The sequence below is a fragment of the Nerophis lumbriciformis genome, linkage group LG23 (genome assembly GCF_033978685.3).
Source record: "Nerophis lumbriciformis linkage group LG23, RoL_Nlum_v2.1, whole genome shotgun sequence".
In the NCBI taxonomy this organism is placed as follows: domain Eukaryota; kingdom Metazoa; phylum Chordata; class Actinopteri; order Syngnathiformes; family Syngnathidae; genus Nerophis; species Nerophis lumbriciformis.
In genome coordinates, this window is record NC_084570.2 from 29,690,833 (window position 1) to 29,716,660 (window position 25,828).

At 38.7% G+C, this 25,828-nt stretch overlaps 2 protein-coding genes across 10 annotated transcripts in view; one reads left to right on the forward strand and one right to left on the reverse strand.

Moving 5' to 3' along the window:
- The window catches only part of LOC133622279 (leucine-rich repeat neuronal protein 2-like), a 55,317-nt gene extending 35,494 nt beyond the window's left edge, over positions 1 to 19,823 (forward strand). For all 3 annotated transcript variants that reach the window (XM_061984829.1, XM_061984827.1, XM_061984830.1), the window contains one exon: positions 16,695 to 19,823. In XM_061984829.1, the coding sequence (XP_061840813.1) occupies positions 17,006 to 19,321 (2,316 nt within the window). In that variant the 5' untranslated portion in view covers positions 16,695 to 17,005 and the 3' untranslated portion in view covers positions 19,322 to 19,823. The remainder of the gene's footprint in view (positions 1 to 16,694) is intronic.
- A 4,818-nt stretch (positions 19,824 to 24,641) lies between these two features.
- elmo2 (engulfment and cell motility 2) overlaps positions 24,642 to 25,828 on the reverse strand; it is a 122,284-nt gene continuing 121,097 nt past the window's right edge. For all 7 annotated transcript variants that reach the window (XM_061984821.2, XM_061984819.2, XM_061984825.2 and 4 more), the window contains one exon: positions 24,642 to 25,828. This exon is cut by the window's right edge and continues 1,288 nt beyond it. The gene's annotated coding sequence lies outside the window, so the exon portion shown is untranslated.

Here is a 25,828-nt window from a genome sequence, read left to right on the forward strand (position 1 = left end):
CCAAACTGTCAACTTCAACCAAACTGTCAACTTCAACCAAACTGTCATCTTCAACCAAACTGTCATCTTCAATCAAACTGTCAACTTCAATCAAACTGTCATCTTCAACCAAACGTTCACCTTCAACCAAACTGTCACCTTCAAACAAACTGTCATCTTCAAACAGTCAACTTCAACCAAACTGTCATCTTCAACCTAATTGTCAACTTCAACCAAACTGTCATCTTCAACCAAACTTTCACCTTCAACCAAACTGTCATCTTCAATCAAACTTTCATCTTCAACCAAACTGTCATCTTCAACCAAACGGTCATCTTCAACCAAACGGTCATCTTCAACCAAACTGTCATCTTCAACCAAACGGTCATCTTCAACCAAACTATCATCTTCAACCAAACTGTCACCTTCAACCAAACTGTCATCTTCAATCAAACTGTCATCTTCAACCAAACTGTCAACTTCAACCAAACTGTCATCTTCAATCAAACTTTCATCTTCAACCAAACTGTCATCTTCAACCAAACGGTCATCTTCAACCAAACGGTCATCTTCAACCAAACTGTCATCTTCAACCAAACGGTCATCTTCAACCAAACTATCATCTTCAACCAAACTGTCACCTTCAACCAAACTGTCATCTTCAATCAAACTGTCATCTTCAACCAAACTGCCATCTTCAACCAAACCGTCATCTTCAACCAAACTGTCATCTTCAATCAAACTGTCAACTTCAATCAAACTGTCATCTTCAACCAAACTGGCATCTTCAACCAAACTGTCAACTTCAACCAAACTGTCATCTTCAACCAAACTTTCACCTTCAACCAAACTGTCACCTTCAAACAAACTGTCATCTTCAAACAGTCAACTTCAAACAAACTGTCATCTTCAACCTATTTGTCAACTTCAACCAAACTGTCACCTTCAAACAAACTGTCATCTTCAAACAGTCAACTTCAACCAAACTGTCATCTTCAACCTAATTGTCAACTTCAACCAAACTGTCATCTTCAACCAAACTTTCACCTTCAACCAAACTGTCATCTTCAATCAAACTTTCATCTTCAACCAAACTGTCATCTTCAACCAAACGGTCATCTTCAACCAAACGGTCATCTTCAACCAAACTGTCATCTTCAACCAAACGGTCATCTTCAACCAAACTATCATCTTCAACCAAACTGTCACCTTCAACCAAACTGTCATCTTCAATCAAACTGTCATCTTCAACCAAACTGTCAACTTCAACCAAACTGTCATCTTCAATCAAACTTTCATCTTCAACCAAACTGTCATCTTCAACCAAACGGTCATCTTCAACCAAACGGTCATCTTCAACCAAACTGTCATCTTCAACCAAACGGTCATCTTCAACCAAACTATCATCTTCAACCAAACTGTCACCTTCAACCAAACTGTCATCTTCAATCAAACTGTCATCTTCAACCAAACTGCCATCTTCAACCAAACTGTCATCTTCAACCAAACTGTCATCTTCAATCAAACTGTCAACTTCAATCAAACTGTCATCTTCAACCAAACTGGCATCTTCAACCAAACTGTCAACTTCAACCAAACTGTCATCTTCAACCAAACTTTCACCTTCAACCAAACTGTCACCTTCAAACAAACTGTCATCTTCAAACAGTCAACTTCAAACAAACTGTCATCTTCAACCTATTTGTCAACTTCAACCAAACTGTCACCTTCAAACAAACTGTCATCTTCAAACAGTCAACTTCAACCAAACTGTCATCTTCAACCTAATTGTCAACTTCAACCAAACTGTCATCTTCAACCAAACTGTCAACTTCAACCAAACTGTCAACTTCAACCAAACTGTCATCTTCAACCAAACTGTCATCTTCAATCAAACTGTCAACTTCAATCAAACTGTCATCTTCAACCAAACTGGCATCTTCAATTAAACTGTCAACTTCAACCAAACTGTCATCTTCAACCAAACTTTCACCTTCAACCAAACTGTCACCTTCAACCAAACTGTCATCTTCAACCTAAATGTCAACTTCAACCAAACTGTCATCTTCAACCAAACTGTCAACTTCAACCAAACTGTCATCTTCAATCAAACTTTCATCTTCAACCAAACTGTCATCTTCAACCAAACTGTCATCTTCAACCAAACGGTCATCTTCAACCAAACTATCATCTTCAACCAAACTGTCACCTTCAACCAAACTGTCATCTTCAATCAAACTGTCATCTTCAACCAAACTGCCATCTTCAACCAAACAGTCATCTTCAACCAAACTGTCATCTTCAATCAAACTGTCAACTTCAATCAAACTGTCATCTTCAACCAAACTGGCATCTTCAACCAAACTGTCAACTTCAACCAAACTGTCATCTTCAACCAAACTTTCACCTTCAACCAAACTGTCACCTTCAAACAAACTGTCATCTTCAAACAGTCAACTTCAACCAAACTGTCATCTTCAACCTAATTTTCAACTTCAACCAAACTGTCACCTTCAAACAAACTGGCATCTTCAACCAAACTGTCAACTTCAACCAAACTTTCACCTTCAACCAAACTGTCACCTTCAAACAAACTGTCATCTTCAAACAGTCAACTTCAACCAAACTGTCATCTTCAACCTAATTTTCAACTTCAACCAAACTTTCACCTTCAACCAAACTGTCACCTTCAAACAAACTGTCATCTTCAAACAGTCAACTTCAACCAAACTGTCATCTTCAACCTAATTTTCAACTTCAATCAAACTGTCATCTTCAACCAAACTGGCATCTTCAACCAAACTGTCAACTTCAACCAAACTGTCATCTTCAACCAAACTTTCACCTTCAACCAAACTGTCACCTTCAAACAAACTGTCATCTTCAACCTAATTTTCAACTTCAACCAAACTGTCACCTTCAAACAAACTGTCATCTTCAAACAGTCATCTTCAACCAAACTGTCATCTTCAACCTAATTGTCAACTTCAACCAAACTGTCATCTTCAACCTAATTTTCAACTTCAACCAAACTGTCACCTTCAAACAAACTGTCATCTTCAAACAGTCATCTTCAACCAAACTGTCATCTTCAACCTAATTGTCATCTTCAACCAAACTGTCATCTTCAACCAAACTGTCAACTTCAACCAAACTGTCAACTTCAACCAAACTGTCATCTTCAACCAAACTGTCATCTTCAATCAAACTGTCAACTTCAATCAAACTGTCATCTTCAACCAAACTGGCATCTTCAATTAAACTGTCAACTTCAACCAAACTGTCATCTTCAACCAAACTTTCACCTTCAACCAAACTGTCACCTTCAACCAAACTGTCATCTTCAACCTAAATGTCAACTTCAACCAAACTGTCATCTTCAACCAAACTGTCAACTTCAACCAAACTGTCATCTTCAATCAAACTTTCATCTTCAACCAAACTGTCATCTTCAACCAAACTGTCATCTTCAACCAAACGGTCATCTTCAACCAAACTATCATCTTCAACCAAACTGTCACCTTCAACCAAACTGTCATCTTCAATCAAACTGTCATCTTCAACCAAACTGCCATCTTCAACCAAACAGTCATCTTCAACCAAACTGTCATCTTCAATCAAACTGTCAACTTCAATCAAACTGTCATCTTCAACCAAACTGGCATCTTCAACCAAACTGTCAACTTCAACCAAACTGTCATCTTCAACCAAACTTTCACCTTCAACCAAACTGTCACCTTCAAACAAACTGTCATCTTCAAACAGTCAACTTCAACCAAACTGTCATCTTCAACCTAATTTTCAACTTCAACCAAACTGTCACCTTCAAACAAACTGGCATCTTCAACCAAACTGTCAACTTCAACCAAACTTTCACCTTCAACCAAACTGTCACCTTCAAACAAACTGTCATCTTCAAACAGTCAACTTCAACCAAACTGTCATCTTCAACCTAATTTTCAACTTCAACCAAACTTTCACCTTCAACCAAACTGTCACCTTCAAACAAACTGTCATCTTCAAACAGTCAACTTCAACCAAACTGTCATCTTCAACCTAATTTTCAACTTCAATCAAACTGTCATCTTCAACCAAACTGGCATCTTCAACCAAACTGTCAACTTCAACCAAACTGTCATCTTCAACCAAACTTTCACCTTCAACCAAACTGTCACCTTCAAACAAACTGTCATCTTCAACCTAATTTTCAACTTCAACCAAACTGTCACCTTCAAACAAACTGTCATCTTCAAACAGTCATCTTCAACCAAACTGTCATCTTCAACCTAATTGTCAACTTCAACCAAACTGTCATCTTCAACCTAATTTTCAACTTCAACCAAACTGTCACCTTCAAACAAACTGTCATCTTCAAACAGTCATCTTCAACCAAACTGTCATCTTCAACCTAATTGTCAACTTCAACCAAACTGTCATCTTCAACCAAACTGTCAACTTCAACCAAACTGTCAACTTCAACCAAACTGTCATCTTCAACCAAACTGTCATCTTCAATCAAACTGTCAACTTCAATCAAACTGTCATCTTCAACCAAACGTTCACCTTCAACCAAACTGTCACCTTCAAACAAACTGTCATCTTCAAACAGTCAACTTCAACCAAACTGTCATCTTCAACCTAATTGTCAACTTCAACCAAACTGTCATCTTCAACCAAACTTTCACCTTCAACCAAACTGTCACCTTCAACCAAACTGTCATCTTCAACCTAAATGTCAACTTCAACCAAACTGTCATCTTCAACCAAACTGTCACCTTCAAACAAACTGTCATCTTCAAACAGTCAACTTCAACCAAACTGTCATCTTCAACCTAATTTTCAACTTCAACCAAACTGTCACCTTCAAAAAAACTGTCATCTTCAAACAGTCAACTTCAACCAAACTGTCATCTTCAACCTAATTGTCAACTTCAACCAAACTGTCATCTTCAACCAAACTGTCAACTTCAACCAAACTGTCAACTTCAACCAAACTGTCATCTTCAACCAAACTGTCATCTTCAATCAAACTGTCAACTTCAACCAAACTGTCATCTTCAACCAAACGTTCACCTTCAACCAAACTGTCACCTTCAAACAAACTGTCATCTTCAAACAGTCAACTTCAACCAAACTGTCATCTTCAACCTAATTGTCAACTTCAACCAAACTGTCAACTTCAACCAAACTGTCAACTTCAACCAAACTGTCATCTTCAATCAAACTTTCATCTTCAACCAAACTGTCATCTTCAACCAAACGGTCATCTTCAACCAAACGGTCATCTTCAACCAAACGGTCATCTTCAACCAAACTGTCATCTTCAACCAAACTTTCATCTTCAACCAAACTTTCATCCTCAACCAAACTTTCATCTTCAACCAAACTTTCATCCTCAACCAAACTGTCATCTTCAACCAAACAGTACAGTCCACAATCGGTGTGTCCCAGCAGAGGATGAACGTCCACTTACTCAAATGACACCAAAGATTTCACATTACGTTTTTTTCATTTTCAAAACCAATGCAATATAGATTTAACCTTTAAAGTCCCCCCTCAAGTTTGGTGCCGAAACCCGGAATGGTCTCAGTCAAAAATTGTTTTAAATTGAGTCATATCATTGTATTTTCTTTTTTTATCACTTATGTCTCTAGATCAATTTCACATCGATCAGTCAATATAAATGTTTATTTTATTTATGTTTTTATGTGGTATGTCCTTTTTGCTGAAGAAAAAACCTTTTTCACCCAAAAAATTTTTAAATCGTAATATTTGATAATTGGTAATTAGTAATTGGAGCCTTAATTATGTCTATAAATCATAACAACATTGATTTTGATTCATTATTTTTTGAGCTAAGACAGTTTTTTTTTTAAATCCCACTAAAATTGTAGGGACTCATATGGGTCCCTTTCACCCAAAAGGGTCATACATTTTGGTTTATTTTTGTACTTTCAAAGTCAATAATTCATAACAACACTGATTTTGGCTTATTATTTTTTGAGCAATGACAGTTGTTTTTTTTAAATCCCACTAAAATGTTTAGGGATTCAAAAGGGCCCCACTCTTAAAAGTGTTAAAAAAAATAAGTCACACATTTTTGTTTATTTTTGTTCTTTCAATGCTTAAATATCAGATCAACTTCAGATCTTTTCATTAATTTTAAGGTTTATTTTTTGTTTTCTTATGTTTGATGCCATTTTTCCAAAGTAAATCTTGTTTTATTTCTATGGCAAACACAAAATGTGTCATATAAGTGTAATATTTAATGTAACGTAATTTCAGCTTTAAGGGACAATGATTTATAACAACAAAGATTTTGATTAATCATATTTTTTTGATCAATGACAGTTGTTTTTTTTAATCCCACTAACATTTTGGGTCCCACTCATAAGTGTTAGAAAATAAGTCATAGATTTTTGTTTATTTGTGTACTTTTCACGCTTACATATCAGATCTTTTCTTATGTTTTATGCCATTTTTCCAAAGTAGACCTTGTTTTATTTATATAGCAAACACACAAAATATGTCATATAATTCACCAAAAATATTTAAAAGTGGAATATTTCAAGTAAGGTAATTGCAGCTTTGAGGGACAATAATTCATAACAACAATGTTTTTGATTCATTACAATTTGTTGATCACTGACAGTTTTTTTTAAATCCCACTAAAATTCAACATTTATATTTATATATATGTATACATATACATATATATATGTATATATATATATATATATATATATATATATATATATATATACATATATATATATATATATATATATATATATATATATATATATATATATATATATATATATATATACACATATACATATATATGTATATATATATATGCCATGCAAGGCGCTAACCAGCAGCTATCAGGAGCAAGGGGTGAAGTGTCTTGCCCAAGGACACAACGGACATGACGAGTATGGTAGAAGGTGGGGATTGAACCCCAGTAACCAGCAACCCTCCGATTGCTGGCACGGCCACTCTACCAAGAGGCATCTATCTGCACACAAGAGACAGTGTGTAACCCTTGCACTAAGATAACCTTGAATACATCCACAAAAAAAAGATAAAAGTTTAATTCTGCATCAACAGATTTCTTTGCCTGTAAAATAAATTTAAAAAACTAACATTTTAAAGTTTATAAGATGCGTTGTGTTTTAAGGGTCCAGACCTTTTCTTTTTTGACTAGGAGGACAGAGAGTTGGGTTTGTTTTCTACAAATCCATCTAAGACCTTTTGGTCCTGTCATACTTCCATACAGTGGTTAGGCTATACTGTAGCTTACAATGCACACTTTTGTGCTATTCTTAAAAGGCCAAACTGGATTCAGGACTATGCAATTGAGCCAAGTCAGCTTCCTTACTGTTCTATTCACATATTTTCACTTGGACATGCGCTTTATGACTTTATGACAAAAAAACAACCCACCGTCGTCCCATGTGCTGTGATGATAGCAACATCAAAGAAAAATAAGTGTGATTCATGATACATATACATATACATATACATATATATATATATATATATATATATATATATATATATATATATATATATATATATGTATATATATATATATATATATATATATGTATATATATATATATATGTATATATATATATATATACATGTATATATGTGTGTATATATATATATATATATATATATACTGTATATATATATATATATATATACTGTATATTAATAAATATATGACTTTTTAAATGTTGAATTTTAGTGGGATTTAAAAAAAATTGTCAATGATCAACAAATTGTAATGAATCAAAAACATTGTCGTTATGAATTATTGTCCCTCAAAGTTGCAATTACCTTACATGAAATATTCCACTTTTAAATATTTTTGGTGAATTATATGACAAATTTTGCGTGTTTGCTATATAAATAAAACAAGGTCTACTTTGGAAAAATGGCATAAAACATAAGAAAAGATCTGATATGTAAGTGTGGAAAGTACAAAAATAAACAAAAATCTATGACTTATTTTCTATATATATATATATATATATATATATATATATATATATATATATATATATATATATATATATATTTAATTTGAATGCTTAATTCTCTAGATCAACTTCAGAGCTATCCGTCAATGATAGGTTTTTATTTATTTTTAATGTTTTGTCATGTTTTCTTTTCCCATTTTTCAAAATAAAACATTGTTTTATTAATTTGGCAGAGACAAAATATGTCATATAATTCCCAATAAATATTTCATAGTGGACTATTTGATGCAAAGTAATTGCAGCTTTAAGGTACAATAATTCAAAACAACAATGTTTTTGATTCATTACAATTTTTTGATTAATGACATTTTTTTTTAAATCCCACTAAAATTCTCAGGGACCCATAAGGGTCCCACTCATGAACGTGTTAAAAGATAAGTCCTAAATGTTATTTATTTATTTTGTTTTACTTTCACGCTTATTCTCGAGATCAACTTAAGATCTATCCATCAATTATAGGGTTTTCTTTATTTTTAATGTTATATCATGTTTTTTCCCTTTTTTCAAAATAAAACATTGTTTTATTTATATTGCAAACACACAAAACATGTCATATAATTCCCAATAAATATTTCAAAGTGAAATATTTGATCTGAAGTAATTGCAGCATTAAGGGACAATAATTCATAACAATGTTTTTGATTCATTAAATGTTTTTCATCAATGACAGTTTTTTATTTTAATCCCACTAAAATTCTCAGGGACCCAAAGGGGTACCACTCATAAAAGAGTTAAAAATAAGTCATATATTAATTAATATATATATATATATTTGACTTTTAACGCTTAATTCTCTAAATCAACCTCAGAACTATCCGTCAATTATAGGTTTTTATTTATTTTTCAATGCTGTGTCATATTTTTTCCCATTTTATTTATTTGGCAAACACACAAAATATGTCATATAATTCCCAATAAATATTTCAAAGTGGAATATTTGATGCAAAGTAATTGCAGCTTTAAGGGACAATAATTCACAACAACAATGTTTTTGATTCATTAGAATTTTTTGATCAATGACAGTTGTTTTTAAATCCCACTAAAATTCTCAGGAACCCAAAAGGGTCCCACTCATCTAAGTTTAAAAAAATAAGTCCTAAATGTTATTTATCTATTTTGTTTTACAAACCCCGTTTCCATATGAGTTGGGAAATTGTGTTAGATGTAAATATAAACAAAATATAATGATTTGAAAATGATTTTCAACCTACATTCAGTTGAATATGCTAAAAAGACAACATATTTGATGTTCAAACTGATAAACTTTTTTTTTTTTGCAAATAATCATTAACTTTAGAATTTGATGCCAGCAACACGTGACAAAGAAGTTGGGAAAGGTGGCAATAAATACTGATAAAGTTGAGGAATGCTCATCAAACACTTATTTGGAACATCCCACAGGTGTGCAGGCAAATTGGGGATAGGTGGGTGCGATGATTGGGTATAAAAACAGCTTCCCAAAAAAATGCTCAGTCTTTCAAAAGAAAGGATGGGGTGAGGTACACCCCTTTGTCCACAACTGCGTCAGCAAATAGTCAAACCGTTTAAGAACAATGTTTCTCAAAGTGCAATTGCAAGATATTTAGGGATTTCAACATCTACGGTCCATAATATCATCAAAAGGTTCAGAGAATCAGGAGAAATCACTCCACGTAAGCCGGAAACCAACATTGAATGACCGTGACCTTCGATCCCTCAGACGGCACTGTATAAAAAAACCGATATCAATCTCTAAAGGATATCACCACAAGGACTCAGGAACACTTCAGAAAACCACTGTCACTAAATACAGCTCGTCGCTACATCTGTAAGTGCAAGTTAAAGCTCTACTATGCAAAGCGAAAGTCATTTATCAATAACATCCAGAAACGCCGCCGGCTTCTCTGGGCCCGAGATCATCTAAGATGGACTCATGCAAAGTGGAAATTTTTTCTGTGGTCTGACGAGTCCACATTTCAAATTGTTTTTGGAAATATTGGACATCGTGTCATCCGGACCAAAGGGGAAGCGAACCATCCAGACTGTTATTGACGCAAAGTTCAAAAGCCAGCATCTGTGATGGTATGGGGGTGCATTAGTGCCCAAGGCATGGGTAACTTACACATCTGTGAAGGCACCATTAATGCTGAAAGGTACATACAGGTTTTGGAACAACATATGCTGCCATCGAAGCGCCGTCTTTTTCATGGACGCCCCTGCTTATTTCAGCAAGACAATGCCAAGCCACATTCAGCACGTGTTACAACAGCGTGGCTTCGTAAAAAAAGAGTGCGGGTACTTTCCTGGTCCGCCTGCAGTCCAGACCTGTCTCCCATCGAAAATGTGTGGCGCATTATGAAGCGTAAAATACGACAGCGGAGACCCCGGACTGTTGAACGACTGAAGCTCTACATAAAACAAGAATGCGAAAGAATTCCACTTTCAAAGCTTCAACAATTAGTCAGTTCCCAATCGTTTATTGAGTGATGTTAAAAGAAAAGGTGATGTAACACAGCGGTGAACATGCCCTTTCCCAACTACACGTTTGTACTTTGGCCCGTGTTGCAGCCATGAAATTCTAAGTCAATTATTATTTGCAAATAAAATTAAACATTTATGAGTTTGAACATCAAATATATTGTCTTTGTAGTGCATTCAATTGAATATGGGTTGAAAATGATTTGCAAATCATTGTATTCCGTTTATATTAACACAATTTCCCAACTCATATGGAAACGGGGTTTGTACTTTAACGCTTAATTCTCCAGATCAACTTCAGATCTTCAGACTTTAAATTTTCCTGAGGGAACTCTCCTGAAGGAATCAATAAAGTACTATCTATCTAGATCAGTGGTCTCAAACATGCGGCCCGCGAGACGTTATTTTGCGGCCCCCACCTCAATATGAAAGTTTAATGCTAGTGCGGCCCGCAAATTTATAACGAATGGCGCTTGACAGCGTTGTGTGCGAGCTGAAGGAATCACGGTATAAGGCTCTCGACGATGTCAAGGGCGCGCCATGATGATGCTGCCTTTAATGTCCTCTAGAAAATGTCACCGCATCATCTTTTACTCCATCCTATCAGAGTGCCGGCCCAGACACATGTTGTATGAGGCTTTTATAGACACACGCATGTTATTGCAAGACATACTTGAGGAACAGCCATACATGTCACACTGAGGGTGGTCATATTTTATTTTATTTATTTTTTAACACTGTTACAAATATACGCCACACTGTGAATCCACACCAAACAAGAATGACAAACACATTTCGGGAGAACATCCGCACCTAAAACACAACATAAACACAACAGAACAAATACCCAGAATCCTTTGCAGCCCTAACTCTTCTGGGCTACAAAAACACGCTACCCCCAACCCCGTCTCCTCCCAACCCCGCCCACCTCAACCCCCCACACACACCTCAACCCCCCACCCCCATCTCCCGAATTCGGAGGTCTCAAGGTTGGCAAGTATGCATTGACGTCACTTGCGTGATGCAAGCAGAGAAACATTTTACCGCTTTTCCACGACACCCGCACACGCTCTTCCTCCCTCCCTCCCAGCCTCAGACGTGCAACACGTTAGTGGTGATGTTAGCCCGTTCGGGGCTAATTGTGCTACCGTAACTGTAAACTCCACGGCGAGCCGCCCACTCACCCACCCCTCCCGTTGGCTCCAGACAGAGACGATTTTTGATGCAATATTTCATTTGTTGAGCACAGGGGCACCCCGACGTGTCTTATTTAATTTCATTTTTATTTATCTCCTTCATTGATGTGCATCTTTGATCGATAGACAATTATACCTCAATTGTTCAATTATACATTTACACACCAATGCCTGAGAAGGAGCAGGATGAAGAAAAATCTTATATTTGTCTGCCCCCTTCAACATAATTCATGATGTACAAACCGAACAAAAAAAACAAAAGAAGTAATATACACCTCACGGGATGATACAAAACAAATACAAAACCAGCCAAAAAATAAGTAAAATAATAAATATAAAGCAAAATGTAAACACTTATGGCTGTCCATATGATCTTATTGTTCTGTCTTTATATATTTTTTCAATTGGAATATATTTTTACAATCTTTTATCTCATTGTAGAGAGAATTCCATAGTTTAACCCCCACCACTGATATGCACATTTGTTTTAAAGTTGTCCTTGAATACTGATGTTGGAAATGACCTTTTCTTCTATGCTCTTCATTCTCAGAAGTGATGACAAACATTTTTTGTAAATTTGCTGGTAATGTTTTACTTTTAGCTTTGAACATGACACATAATGTCTGTAACTTTACTAGCTCCTGTAATTTCAATAAACCCGAATTAATAAATAATATGTTAGTGTGTTCTAAGTAATCTACTTTATGAATAATCCTTATAGCTCTTTTCTGTAGTTGATACAGAGAAAGTTGCGGTGCACAAGGAATACAATTTGAAACGTCATTATACAACTAGACATGCTGAGGAGTATGCAAAATACCAGGTAGATGAGAGAGTGAACCGGGTTGCAAATTTTAAAACCAGTCTACTGAGGCAACAAGATTTCGTCAAGAAAGCAAGCGAAAAGAGCGATGCAGCAGTCAAACTAGCTACATGGTGAGTGAGATGGTTGCTAGGGCGGGAAAGCCATTCAAAGAAGGCAAATTCATTAAAAAGGTCATGTTAGATTTTTTTTAAGAAATCTTTTCTTGCGGCCCAGCCTCACCCAGTTTCTGCATCCAGTGACCCCCAGGTAAATTGAGTTTGAGACCCCTGATCTAGATCTATCTGTCAATTATAGGTTTTTATTTATTTTTTCTCATGTTTTCCCCATTTTTCAAAAGAAAACATTGTTTTATTCATTTGGCAGATGCACAAATTATGTCATATAATTCCCAAAACATATTTTAAAGTGGAATATTTGATATGAAGTAATTGAAGCTTAAAGGGTTAGTAATTCATAACAACAAAAATTTTGATTCATTGTTATTTTTCGAGCGATGACAACTTTAAAGATACAAAAATAAATAAAAAAAACAGCCTGCATGGCAGCTGTGTGTTATTAGAGTCAACTTTGCAAATTGTTCTTGTTACATTTTACCTGTTTGCTCTTTTAATCGCCATCTTCTTCCTTAGCTCTTCTTTACAACTCCACATTCAAAAGTGTAATTAATCTGAAATTTAAAAAAATTAAAATCGTTCAACAACACTTGAAAAAAGGTGAAGGAGCAGTCAATTGACAAATAGAGTAACAATAATGAGAATAAATGAGTTAATAAACACATTAAGTGCATCAATATTCCCTTTTTTCTTATAAAATAATTTTAATCATGCTTAATCTAATCTAATCTAATCTACAGCAACCCTGCGATTATCAGCACTACTAACAAATATTAACCTGTGACTAATCATGATTAATCCAAATTTTAAAGTGTGATTAATCTGAAATGAAAAAAATGGTCGTTCCAAAACACTCAACAGACAAAAAAAGTAACATTAATAAGAACGAGAAAAATTCCTGCGAAAATTTTGATGGGCCTGCTATCTGTGCCCTAGACCTCTGGCCGGGGCTCGTCGGAAGTGGCCGTACTTTTAAGATGGTGCCGAGTGTCTGACTCCGAGAGTTTTAGGTGTAACTGTACAAAATGAGCTACACAGCTAGCCTAAAATGTTAGCATGCTTACATTAAAATAATAACATTTAGCATGTTTGCAAACGTTAGCACGATAACAGCATGTTTCATATACCAAGTTATATGACTCAAAGGTGTATGGCTGCGAAAATAGAGAAAAAAGTGTCAAATTAGATGAAAAACTTAGCATGCTCAAGTTAGCTTGCCAGCATGCTATCGTTTGCATGCTAACAGCTAACAAATATCACATACAAAGTTATATGACTGTGGTGCAAACGGTTGCAAAACTAGCTCAAAAAGTTAGCACGCTAATGTTAGTCCGTTAACAAGCTAACGTTAGCATGCTAACAGTTACCATTCACTGTTGCTTAGCACCATGTGAAAATGGGCGCTTGCACTGCAGCAGGCCCATAATAAATGAGTTAACAAACATCAATATTCCCTTCTTGTTAAATAATTTAATTGTGCTTAATCTAATCTAATCTACAGCAACCCTGTGATTATCAGCATCCATCCATCCATCCATCTTCTTCCGCTTATCCGAGGTCGGGTCGCGGGGGCAGCAGCCTAAGCAGGGAAGCCCAGACTTCCCTCTCCCCAGCCACTTCGTCCAGCTCCTCCCGGGGGACCCCGAGGCGTTCCCAGGCCAGCCGGGAGACATAGTCTTCCCAACGTGTCCTGGGTCTTCGCCGCGGCCTCCTACCTCCTAAACACCTCTTTAGGGAGGCGTTCGGGTGGCATCCTGACCAGATGCCCGAACCACCTCATCTGGCTCCTCTCGATGTGGAGGAGCAGCGGCTTTACTTTGAGCTCCCCCCGGATGGCAGAGCTTCTCACCTTATCTCTAAGGGAGAGCCCCGCCACCCGGCGGAGGAAACTCATTTCAGCCGCTTGTACCCGTGATCTTGTCCTTTCGGTCATAACCCAAAGTTCATGACCATAGGTGAGGATGGGAACGTAGATCGACCGGTAAATTGAGAGCTTTGCCTTCCGGCTCAGCTCCTTCTTCACCACAACGGATTGATACAGCGTCCACATTACTGAAGACGCCGCACCAATCCGCCTGCCGATCTCACGATCCACTCTTCCCTCACTCGTGAACAAGACTCCTAGGTACTTGAACTCCTCCACTTGGGGCAAGATCTCCTCCCCAACCCGGAGATGGCACTCCACCCTTTTCCGGGCGAGAACCATGGACTCGGACTTAGAGGTGCTGATTATCAGCACTACTAAAAAATATTAACCTGTGATTAATCATGATTAATCCAAATTTTAAAGTGTGATTAAACTCAAATGAAAAAAAGTGATCGTTCGACAAAACTTGAAAAAACGTGAAGGAGCAGTCAACCAACAAAAAGAGTAACATTAATAAGAATAAATTAGTTAATGAACACATTAAGTGCATCAATATTCCCTTTTTTATTGTATAATAATTTTTAATCATGCTTAATCTAATCTAATCTACAGCAACCCTGTGATTATCATGTTTTCTCATCAACACTGCTCATATTTTGCAGACACCCGCTTGTCCCGTCCCCTAAATGTGTGTGCCAGATTTCATGTCCATTGGGCTAAACATCCATAAATTAGGGTACATTGTGCTGTGCGAGAAAATTCAAGTCAATTTTGACTCGTGTCAAACATGAAGTGTACTTGACAGAAACATAATAGCACGGGCAATACAGTAGAGGTGGACAAAATATTAGCCTTTTGTAGCACAAGTACTAAAATTAGGACACGCCCCCAACTGTAAATGGATTTAGTTTGAACATATTAATTATTAGATCATCTGTGATGTAATTGTTTGCAAAAAAAAAAGTGTGATAATATCAAGTTATTCAGCAATAACTATTAGGATCTTGTCTTATTCCCTAGTGGGCTGGACTGGTAAAATCATGGCACGATAACCTAAAAATAAAGACAACTTTGATTGTTTGTCAGAAGATGAAAAGAATAACAAAATCAAATGACAGGATGTGATTAATGTAATTTTCCTCAACTGATGTACTAACATCATGTGGTTTATTCCGTACATACTGTATGTAGCATTATCGTCAACAAAACTTGTCAATTTGGACTAATTTCATGAATCACGTGAAGTTAAAAGGGGATACATATTATTTCAGCATATTTATGTTCGCCCAGAAAATGTGTCCCCACTCATAAGTACAAGACAAAATATTGTATTTTAGTCTAAATGTCACAGGTTACAGTAGCAACAACATATTTTGACGATCCACATTTTGTATCGTATCACTAATAAGTACGTATGTCATGTCCAAACGCGCACATAGCTCCGCCCCCTCTGAAGTAATGCGCGCTAAAGAATTGCTATTGCAACATCCGGTGGACACATTTAGAACAGCAGTTTTTTTCATAAAAAATTTTGATACTTAGCAAACTCATCTCAGGGCCGGATAAAACCTGTTTGGCGGGCCTGATCCGGATCGCGGACCGTACGTTTGACACCCCTTGGATAACTTCCCTGTGTCGCAGCATTCACATAGACAGAAAATAATAAGTGGAAATGTACAGAATGAGGAGAAAAAAACAGTAAGTTGTAGTTTTCAAGATGCAATCAAAGAATAAAATATGTTTCTCATAACTGGTAGAGCTGATCTCACCAAACCATGCACAGGTCGGACCACGAGAAATTACAAGCAAAAGGACACAAGCAAGGAGAGATTTGCTCCCATGGCAACATGGCACTAGCTAGCTCACAGTCGTCGTTCAGTACTCTGTATCCAGAGTCCAAACGAAAGTGTTCTTCTACACTCCGACTAAATGAAGGCAAAATTAGCGTCCTGAAAGTGAGTTATGACTTGTGAAGTTGTTGTTGTTGTATCAGAGTCTGCGACAAAAGCGTCTCCAAAGGAGGGCTGCGTGAATGAGCTGCATGATTAGCTTCTGCTATTTCCATTCCTCCTATTCCCACTCTGACTCTCCTTTTCTTTCTCCTGGTGTGTGTGTGTGTGTGTGTGTGTGTGTGTGTGTGTGTGTGTGTGTGTGTGTGTGTGTGTGTGTGTGTGTGTGTGTGTATGTGTCGGACCAAGCAGCGAGCTGAGCGGCAGTACTCCTCCGAACGCCGACAGGATGTGAGATTGATGGCGTGACAACAAAAAGAGCGTCATCATGCTCCACCGCCGCAGTCAAGAGTTGTTCCTAAAGAGAGGCGGTGTTACGCAGCCCAGCTCCGTCGCAAGAGACAACACACGTTTTTTTTCCATCAATTGTTGTCGACATGATTACGTCTCTTTGTTTGGCTGAGGCGGCGACGTGTTTGAAGCACCTTCTAGAATTCGCGCACACACCCTGACAGTTTCCGTATCGCTCGTCTCAAAGCCGCTCCCGTGAGCCTGCAAGGATTATGAGGCCAATGTTGATGCTCTCACAGTCACGGTGCCTCCTGTGTGTGTTTGTCGTGGTGTGCCTGTTCGGAGCGGTGGCATCACTACCTCAAGCTCTGCCATGGCACGTCCCCTGTCCGGGAAGGTGTGTGTGTCACATCAAGCCGTGGTTCTCGCCTGACTCTGTGTACCATGAAGCTCCTACCGTGGACTGCAATGACCAGCTGCAGACGAGCCTACCCTGGCCGCTGCCACTGAACACACACACCTTGCACCTGCAGGGGAACAATCTGTCCCAGCTGGACGCCGCAGCGCTGCACGGTCTCCCCAACCTCACAGACCTTGACCTTTCCCAGAATCACTTCAGCTGTGTCAGGGCCGTAACACGAAACCTGTCGCTGTCATCCCTGCTGTCTCTACACCTTGAGGAAAACCATCTCAACCACCTCCCAGAGGCCTCCTTCTCTTCACTGCCGGCTTTGCAGGAGCTTTTCCTCAGCCATAACGACTTGTGCTCTATTGCACCTGGAGCCTTCTCCAGTCTGAACTCCCTGCTGCGTCTGCATATCAACAACAATAAGCTAACTACTGTCGATCCGAGGTGGTTTGGGGCTCTGCAGCACCTACAAGTTCTCATGCTTGGAGGAAACCCTGTTGAGACCCTGCCTGAGAAAGGCTTCTTGGCCTTGAAGTCCCTCCGTAGTCTTGTTCTTGGGGGTATGGGCTTAAGAGACCTTGCCGATAATGCTCTGGAAGGGTTGTGGGGTCTGGAGAGCCTATCCTTCTACGACAACCTTCTCACCAAGGTTCCTACTCAGGCTCTGCGGAGGGTTGAAGGACTGAAGTTTCTCGACCTTAACAAGAATCATATCAAAGTGATCGAAACGGGAGACTTTAAAGACATGGCCCATCTGAAGGAGCTCGGTCTGAACAACATGGAGGAGCTGATGTCCATTGAGAGGGCGTCACTAGAGAACCTCCCGGAGCTCACCAAACTGGAAATCACCAACAACCCACGACTGTCCTTCATTCACCCGCAGGCTTTCTTCCAGCTGAGCAGGCTTGAGAGTCTCATGCTGAACTCCAACTCTCTCAGCGCCCTGCACCATCACATCATGCTCTCCCTGCCCAGGCTCCAGGAGGTCAGCCTGCATTCCAACCCGCTCCGCTGTGACTGCCTCTTCCACTGGGCTGCGCAGGACGTTTCCCGCCCTCACAGGAATACGCCAGCAAAGAACAAGCAGCAAACATCTCGGATGGTACGCTTCATTCAACCTCAGGCGACACTGTGCTTGGAACCTCCAGAACTGAAGGCTCGCAGAGTGAGAGACGTGTCCTCTAGGGAAATGTCTGCCTCGTGCCTCCCTTCAATCCCCAACACCTCCCTTCCCTCCAGTGTGGGCGTCCGAGAAGGAGGAAAGCTGCTTTTGCACTGTCGAGCTCTTGCAGATCCTCATCCTCAGCTTTACTGGGTCACTCCGTCAGGCTTGAGACTTGGACCTGCACCGGACAACATGTCGAAGGGATCAGCAGTTTCTTCCTCCACAGGATTCAACTCCTCATCTGCTTCCAGCCGGGCTCAAGGTGATACCTCCTCCAAACGCTACATCCTACAACCCGAGGGAACGCTTGAGATCAGAAAAGTCGCCAGCCGAGAGGCCGGCTTGTACACTTGCATAGCTGAGAATTCTCTGGGGGCGGATACACGCAGTGTTACTGTGACCGTCCACGGCAGGGTGAAGTCAGGAAAGAGGATGGCGGCTTCCAACCTGAAGGCTCATCCATTAGTCAGAGCTGATTCCAAGATGGAGGTGGTGGAAGTCGGAGCTCACTTTTCTGTTTTGTCCTGGCAAAACAGGTGCAATTTCCCCTCCACCCGTTTATCCTGGCAAGCCATGAGCTCAGATGCACACGCTCCCGCCTACACCACACGCATCCTCGCAGGCACACGGAGCTTCAACCTGACCCACCTGCAGGCGGAGACATTCTACAGAGCGTGTTTACATCTGGGAAGCAGTGAGGGCGCCAAGAACGGCGGCAGGAGAAGCAGAGCGAGCGGGAAACCTCGGTGCGTCTCGTTCAGGACAAACAAGGCAGCTGAGCCTCGGGCGAGCCTGCAGCTCAGCCCCGAGGTGACATCCGCCGCGGCGACACTTCTGATGATCCTGACGCTCATGCTGCTGCTGCTGGCCGGCCAGGGACGGGACAACGGGAAGCACAACCGTGCTCTTTTTCAGGAAATCCAAAGTCATAAGGCTGTGATCATCGTGCAGAAGACGGGAGGGAGAGACGGGAAACAGCCGAGCGAGAAAGTGCTGTTCCATCACGACTGCTGAGCTCAGCTGGCAAACAAATCAAGAATCACAGTGGTGTGGGGAAGATTTGTATTTGTTTGATATCAAGTATGTACAGTACAATTGTGTATAATTACCAGCGGTCCTAAATAATTCTCCAACCCAAACCTCCGCACTCACATCAGTGAATAAATCAGAGGTTGCGGGGGCGAAAATCAAAAAGACCGGATTCTATCCAGGGACAAATGAAGAGGAGAGAAACTCCGACCTTCTGTGTGTTTGTTACATTTCCTGTCTTTAATGTTTCACCGACTGAATCAAGATGTAACCGAGCAGATAAAACAATGTCTATAGAAAAACGACTGCTTGTTTTGTTCTTGTACGTCAAAGTGATCGATGCTTAGCACTCAATGTCTTGGACTGGATCATGCGCCACTCTCCGTGTTGCGATACAGGACTCCTCGCCAAACATCTTCTTTCAGCATTCAAGTCATATCCAAGTGATTGTGTCAAATTCTATTTTGAGCTATTATGAAATAAATCTTTTTAATTTAACTGTGACTGTTCTCCTTTATTACCAGCATGATAAAGTTATGTCTATAATGTGCATACAGTGGAATCTCCACTTACCAACGCCTCTATTGCCACCTTTCGGTTTACAAACTTTTCCATCAGGCCAAATCTGCTTTTCTGTGTGCGAACCATGCCCGCTTGAAGCCAGCAGGGCAACTATTTTGATTAAATCACTTCCTGCGCCCAATTTGAAGAGGCGGTGCTCCCTACGTCACATCCTGTTTACGTCCTGTACACACGGGCGCGACCATTTCAAATAGCTTCTGACGTGTTTATTTCCACACTTGTCGCACCTTGCGTCGGTCAGAACTGAGTCAGTCTGTCTAAGAGATCACTTTGTGTGATCAGAAATACTCTAAATTAGAGATGTCCGATAATGGCTTTTTTGCCGACATCCGATATTCCGATATTGTCCAACTCTTAATTACCGATTACGATATCAACTGATACAGATATATACAGTCGTGGAATTAACACATTATTATGCCTAATTCTGTTGTGATGCCCCGCTGAATGCATTAAACAATGTAACAAGGTTTTACAAAATAAGAGAACTTCAACTCAAGTTATGGAAAAAAGTGCCAATATGGCACTGCCATATTTATTATTGAAGTCACAAAGTGCATTATTTTTTTTTAACATGCCTCAAAACAGCAGCTTGGAATTTGGGACATGCTCTCCCTGAGATAATCCTGATACTCACTACAACTATGGGAAATACTATACTTTGACTTTCACAAAGTGCATTATTTTTTTTAAACATGCCTCAAAACAACAGCTACAAAAACAATGAAGGCACACAGCTTCAGTCCAGAGTATACTAGAGTAATAAAGTAAACAATAACAGAGTCCTCATTTAGTGCAAGGCTGCCTGGTATACTGTATAACAGGAAATTATAAACTGGGCTCAATCTGCCCTGCTCTAACGCATTTGTATGAGTAACACAAATGTGCTGCAAGCGAGTGGTGAGTGCTTGAAGTGGCCTACCAGTCAGTCGTAGCTTCTGAAATGCTGCGTTGAGACAGGGCACCTCCGTTCACTGCAAGCTGCAAAGTGTGCGCCATGCAGGGCAGACTAGCCACACCAAACTCCACCGTAGTTTTTGCCATACTACGTGCGTTGTCCCTGACCACAACGTGGGCTTTTGCCTTGGGGTGTTTTTTGTTGTACTTTTGTTTTTTCTCGGTGGAGTCTTTGAGCGACAACTGTGTGGTACTACTTTTTTTCGGTGTTTGCTTTTCATCCATCTTCCGCTTGTATTCATCGTGTATCTCCTTATGATTCTTGAAGAGGTGGGAGATCAAATTGCTCGTATTAAAGGGAGACGTCTTGGTTCCTCCTCGCATAACCAACTTGTTGAAGTCATTGCAAATTGCCAGTTTTTTATCCGTCAGACACACTTTAAAATAATCCCAAACCATAGACATGGTGTCGTTAGTCAGTCACCGGGCGAGCTGGCTTGCTAGCCACGGCTACAGCACCGGCAACAACACACTCTTGTTGTTGTTATTCTGCGCTCGCGGCGGTTTGATGAGGTCATCAAGCGTCGCCAGTAAACCTCTCATGCTGCAGTCGTCAACTCCTGTGTTGTGTGTGGGAGAGAGGAGAGGGGAGGGGCTGCTGACTACTTCGCCCTACGTCCGTGTTTTACCGGATATGTAAAAAGTCATTAATTTTACTTTTTGAAACCGATACCGATAATTTCTGATATTATCGGACATCTCTGCTCTAAATGTGTCCCAACTCTCATAGTCTTGCTGTATAGCTTCTGGTTGTTAGACTACCACTTTGAACTAGCGTTTTAGCTAGTTAGCCTCCAGGATTATATCAGGGAAGGGGGATTTGTTCCTTAGTACGTCTTTAATTGTGATGAGACCGAAACCGATGCCACAGCGGACCTTTATCACAGCGAAGGAGAAGGCACTACCGGGACACAAGTCGATGAAGGATCACCTTAGACTGCTAGTTTGTGCTAACGCTAGCAGCGTCTGCATGAAGCCACTGTTTGTTTATCACGCCAAAACTCCCAGAGTGTTCAACAATACCACAAATATTCGCATACACAAGGTAAAATGATTTTTCCTTCTTTTGTTTTTAATTGTAGCAACATGGTGGTTAAAGTTTTTGGAGCGCATCAACGAGAATTTTGTGCATGTTGACATTTAAGCTTGCTGTAATGTTGTTCGGATGAAAAAAGATTGTTGAACCGTTCCCCCCCGTGTATATATATATATATATATATATATATACATATATTTATAAATATATATATGTGTTTATATATATATTTGTATATATATACATATATACATACGGTATATATATACATATATATTTTATATATAGAGCGTTTTCTATTCGGGCTCCAGTACTATGGAATGCCCTCCCGGTAACAGTTAGAGATGCTACCTCAGTAGAATCATTTAAGTCCCATCTTAAAACTCATTTGTATACTCTAGCCTTTAAATAGCCCCCCTTTTTTAGACCAGTTGATCTGCCGTTTCTTTTCCTTTCTCCTCTGCTCCCCCTTCTCCCTTGTGGAGGGGGAGACTCACAGGTCCAGTGGCCATGAATGAAGTGCTGGCTGTCCAGAGTCGGACCCGGGGTGGACCTCTCGCCTGTGCATCGGTTGGGAACATCTCTGCGCTGCTGACCCGTCTCCGCTCCGGATGGTTTCCTGCTGGCCCCACTATGGACTGGACTATCACTATTATGTTGGATCCACTATGGACTGGACTCTCACAATATTATGTCAGACCCACTCGACATCCATTGCATTCGGTCTCCCCTAGGGGGGGGGGGGGTTACCCACATATGCGGTCCTCTCCAAGGTTTCTCATAGTCATTCACATCGACGTCCCACTGGGGTGAGTTTTTCCTTGCCCTTATGTGGGCTCTGTACCGCGGATGTCGTTGTGGCTTGTGCAGCTCTTTGAGACACTTGTGATTTAGGGCTATATAAATAAACATTGATTGATTGATGATTGATATACGTACACATACATATGTATACATATATACACATTTCACATATACGCACACACATTTATATATACATATATACACATATATATATACACATACACGTATAAATATACATATACATACATAAACATATATACAAACATATATATACATATACATACATATGTATATACATACATACATACATATAAACATATATATATACGCATTTGTATATATATATATATATATATATATATAAATATATATATATATATAAATACATATATACATTTGTATATATATATACATACATATACAAATATACATACATATACATATATATTTATATACGTATATATACATACATACGTATATATTTACATACGTATATATACATACATACATATATACTCTATATATACACACAAATATATACATGTACAGTTGCGATCAAAAGTTGACATAGACTTGTAAAGAACATAATATCATGTCTGTCTTGAGTTTCCAATCATTTCTACAACTCTTATTTTTTTGTGATAGAGTGATTGGAGCACATACTTGTTGGTCACAAAAAACATTCATGAAGTTTGCTTCTTTTATGAATTTATTATGAGTCTACTGAAAATGTGACCAAGTATACATACAGCAATGTTAATATTTGCTTACATGCAAGTTTCACTGCAATAAGGCGCTTTTGGTAGCCATCCACAAGCTTCTGGCAAGATTCTGCTTGAATTTTTGACCACTCCTCTTGACAAAATTGGTGCAGTTCAGCTAAATTTGTTGGTTTTCTGACATGGATTTGTTTCTTCAGCATTGTCCACACGTTTAAGTCAGGACTTTGGGAAGGCCGCTCCAAAACCTTCATTCTAGCCTGATTTAGCCATTCCTTTACCACTTTTGACGTGTGTTTGGGGTCATTGTCCTGTTGGACCACCCAACTGCTCCCAAGACCCAACCTCCGGGCTGATGATTTTAGGTTGTCCTGAAGAATTTGGAGGTAATCCTCCTTTTTCATTGTCCCATTTACTCTCTGTAAAGCACCAGTTCCATTGGTTACAAAACAGGCCCATAGCATAATACTACCACCACCATGCTTGACGGTATGGTGTTCCTGGGATTAAAGGCCTCTCCTTTTCTCCTCCAAACATATTGCTGGGTGTTGTGGCCAAACAGCTCAATTTTTGTTTCATCTGACATCACATGGACAAAGATAAGACCGTCTGGAGGAGTGTTCTGTTTTATTGTTGGCTATGCTACGTCTTGCTTTTCATGTGCACCTTATGCTACGCTAAGGAAGCAACCTCTTTAAGGCTTGGGCTTCCTATGCACTTCCCAGCGACACCACTTTTCTTTGTATTTTGCTTCGTATTTGGAATCAAAGAAGCGTCATACCTGCCACCTGCCTGCTGTCCTCCACATGTCGGGATCACGAGACCAGCACCGCGCCAGATCGTGACAAACAGGACTGCAACTCAAATGTGAATTTTAGCCAAATGATTATTTTTAGGAAATTAACTGAAAGTAACACAGAACTGTAAGTATTGTAACATTCTGAAGGATTATTATGATTTCAACTCATTAAAGTCTAATTCCAAGAAGCAAGGGCAAAAAATAAATTGAAAAATAAAACATGAATAAAAAATGTGCAGGAAACTTAGCTTAATAAAAACAAATATTCTACACTTAATTTTAATTTGCATTTGTATATTTTATTTAAAATAACAGCAGTTTGGCATAATGACCCTGACATAGATAAAGGCTTACCTTGGTAATAACAGAGTCAAAAAGGAAGCAGCTAATAATAATAATAAGTCAACATTAAAGTGTAAATATTTGACATTTATTGACACAAAACTCCATTACTGCAATACAACAATACAATATATATACACACCGCACATATTTAGACGTTTCATTTGTCGCCAACACCTAGCATGACTAGCAAATGCGTTAGACTGTTAGCATATCTCATTTCTAACGCTAAAGTCACTGCAGTTTACGAGGCGCGCCAAATGCCAGGTGACCTCTCCGCTAGCCGCTTCTTACCGTCACAAATACGAAAGCATGACGACGCACGTTAGCAGCCGAGTTTATTCAATATTTCACAAATATGAGGAGGGGCTTATGGAGCCACAATGTAACATTTAGCACACCAAGTAATGTTACTCCTTCTTCTCACAGTGTACCATGGTTTACAAAAATATAATTCTATTCAGAATGACATCATTGATTAAACGTGTTCTTACCGTGCGGGATGACTTCTCCAACTCAAAGGTTCTGTTGGATAGATGAGTACCTTAATATCACCACAACACAACTCAGGTAAATATCCAGTTTTAAATATTTCAAACAACATAAACCAGTTTAACGCTGACTGGTTACGGAACAATCAGCACTTTTTGCAGCTTTAAATACATCTATAGAAATACTTACAGTACGTAATATCCACTCCATGTAAACACTAGTTGAAATATACAACCTCTTCACCACTGCTAGTGGTTGGAATCACGACATTAACCGGATTTATATCTTATTACAGGTAACAAATTCATGTTTTTGATGAATGTTTTGATGAAACAAAAGAGGTTCCTATAATAGAAGTCGCTGTCAGTGATTGGAAATAATAATAATTATAATGACAATAATAATAGTCATAATAATAATAATGGAATAATAATCCATCCATTTTCTACTGCTTGTCCCTTTTAGTAAAATTGATCATAATAATTATTATAATAATAATGATAACAATAGTAATAATAATAATAATGATAATAATAATAATAACAGTAATAGTAATAATATTACTATTGTTATTATTATTAATAATAATGATGATAATAACGATAAAGATATTATCATTATTAATAATAATTATAATATAAATAATAATATTAATAATAATAATGATACTAATAACAGTAATAGTAATAATAATAATGACAATAATAGTAATAATAATAATAATGATATATTATTATTGTTGTTATTATTATTAATAATAA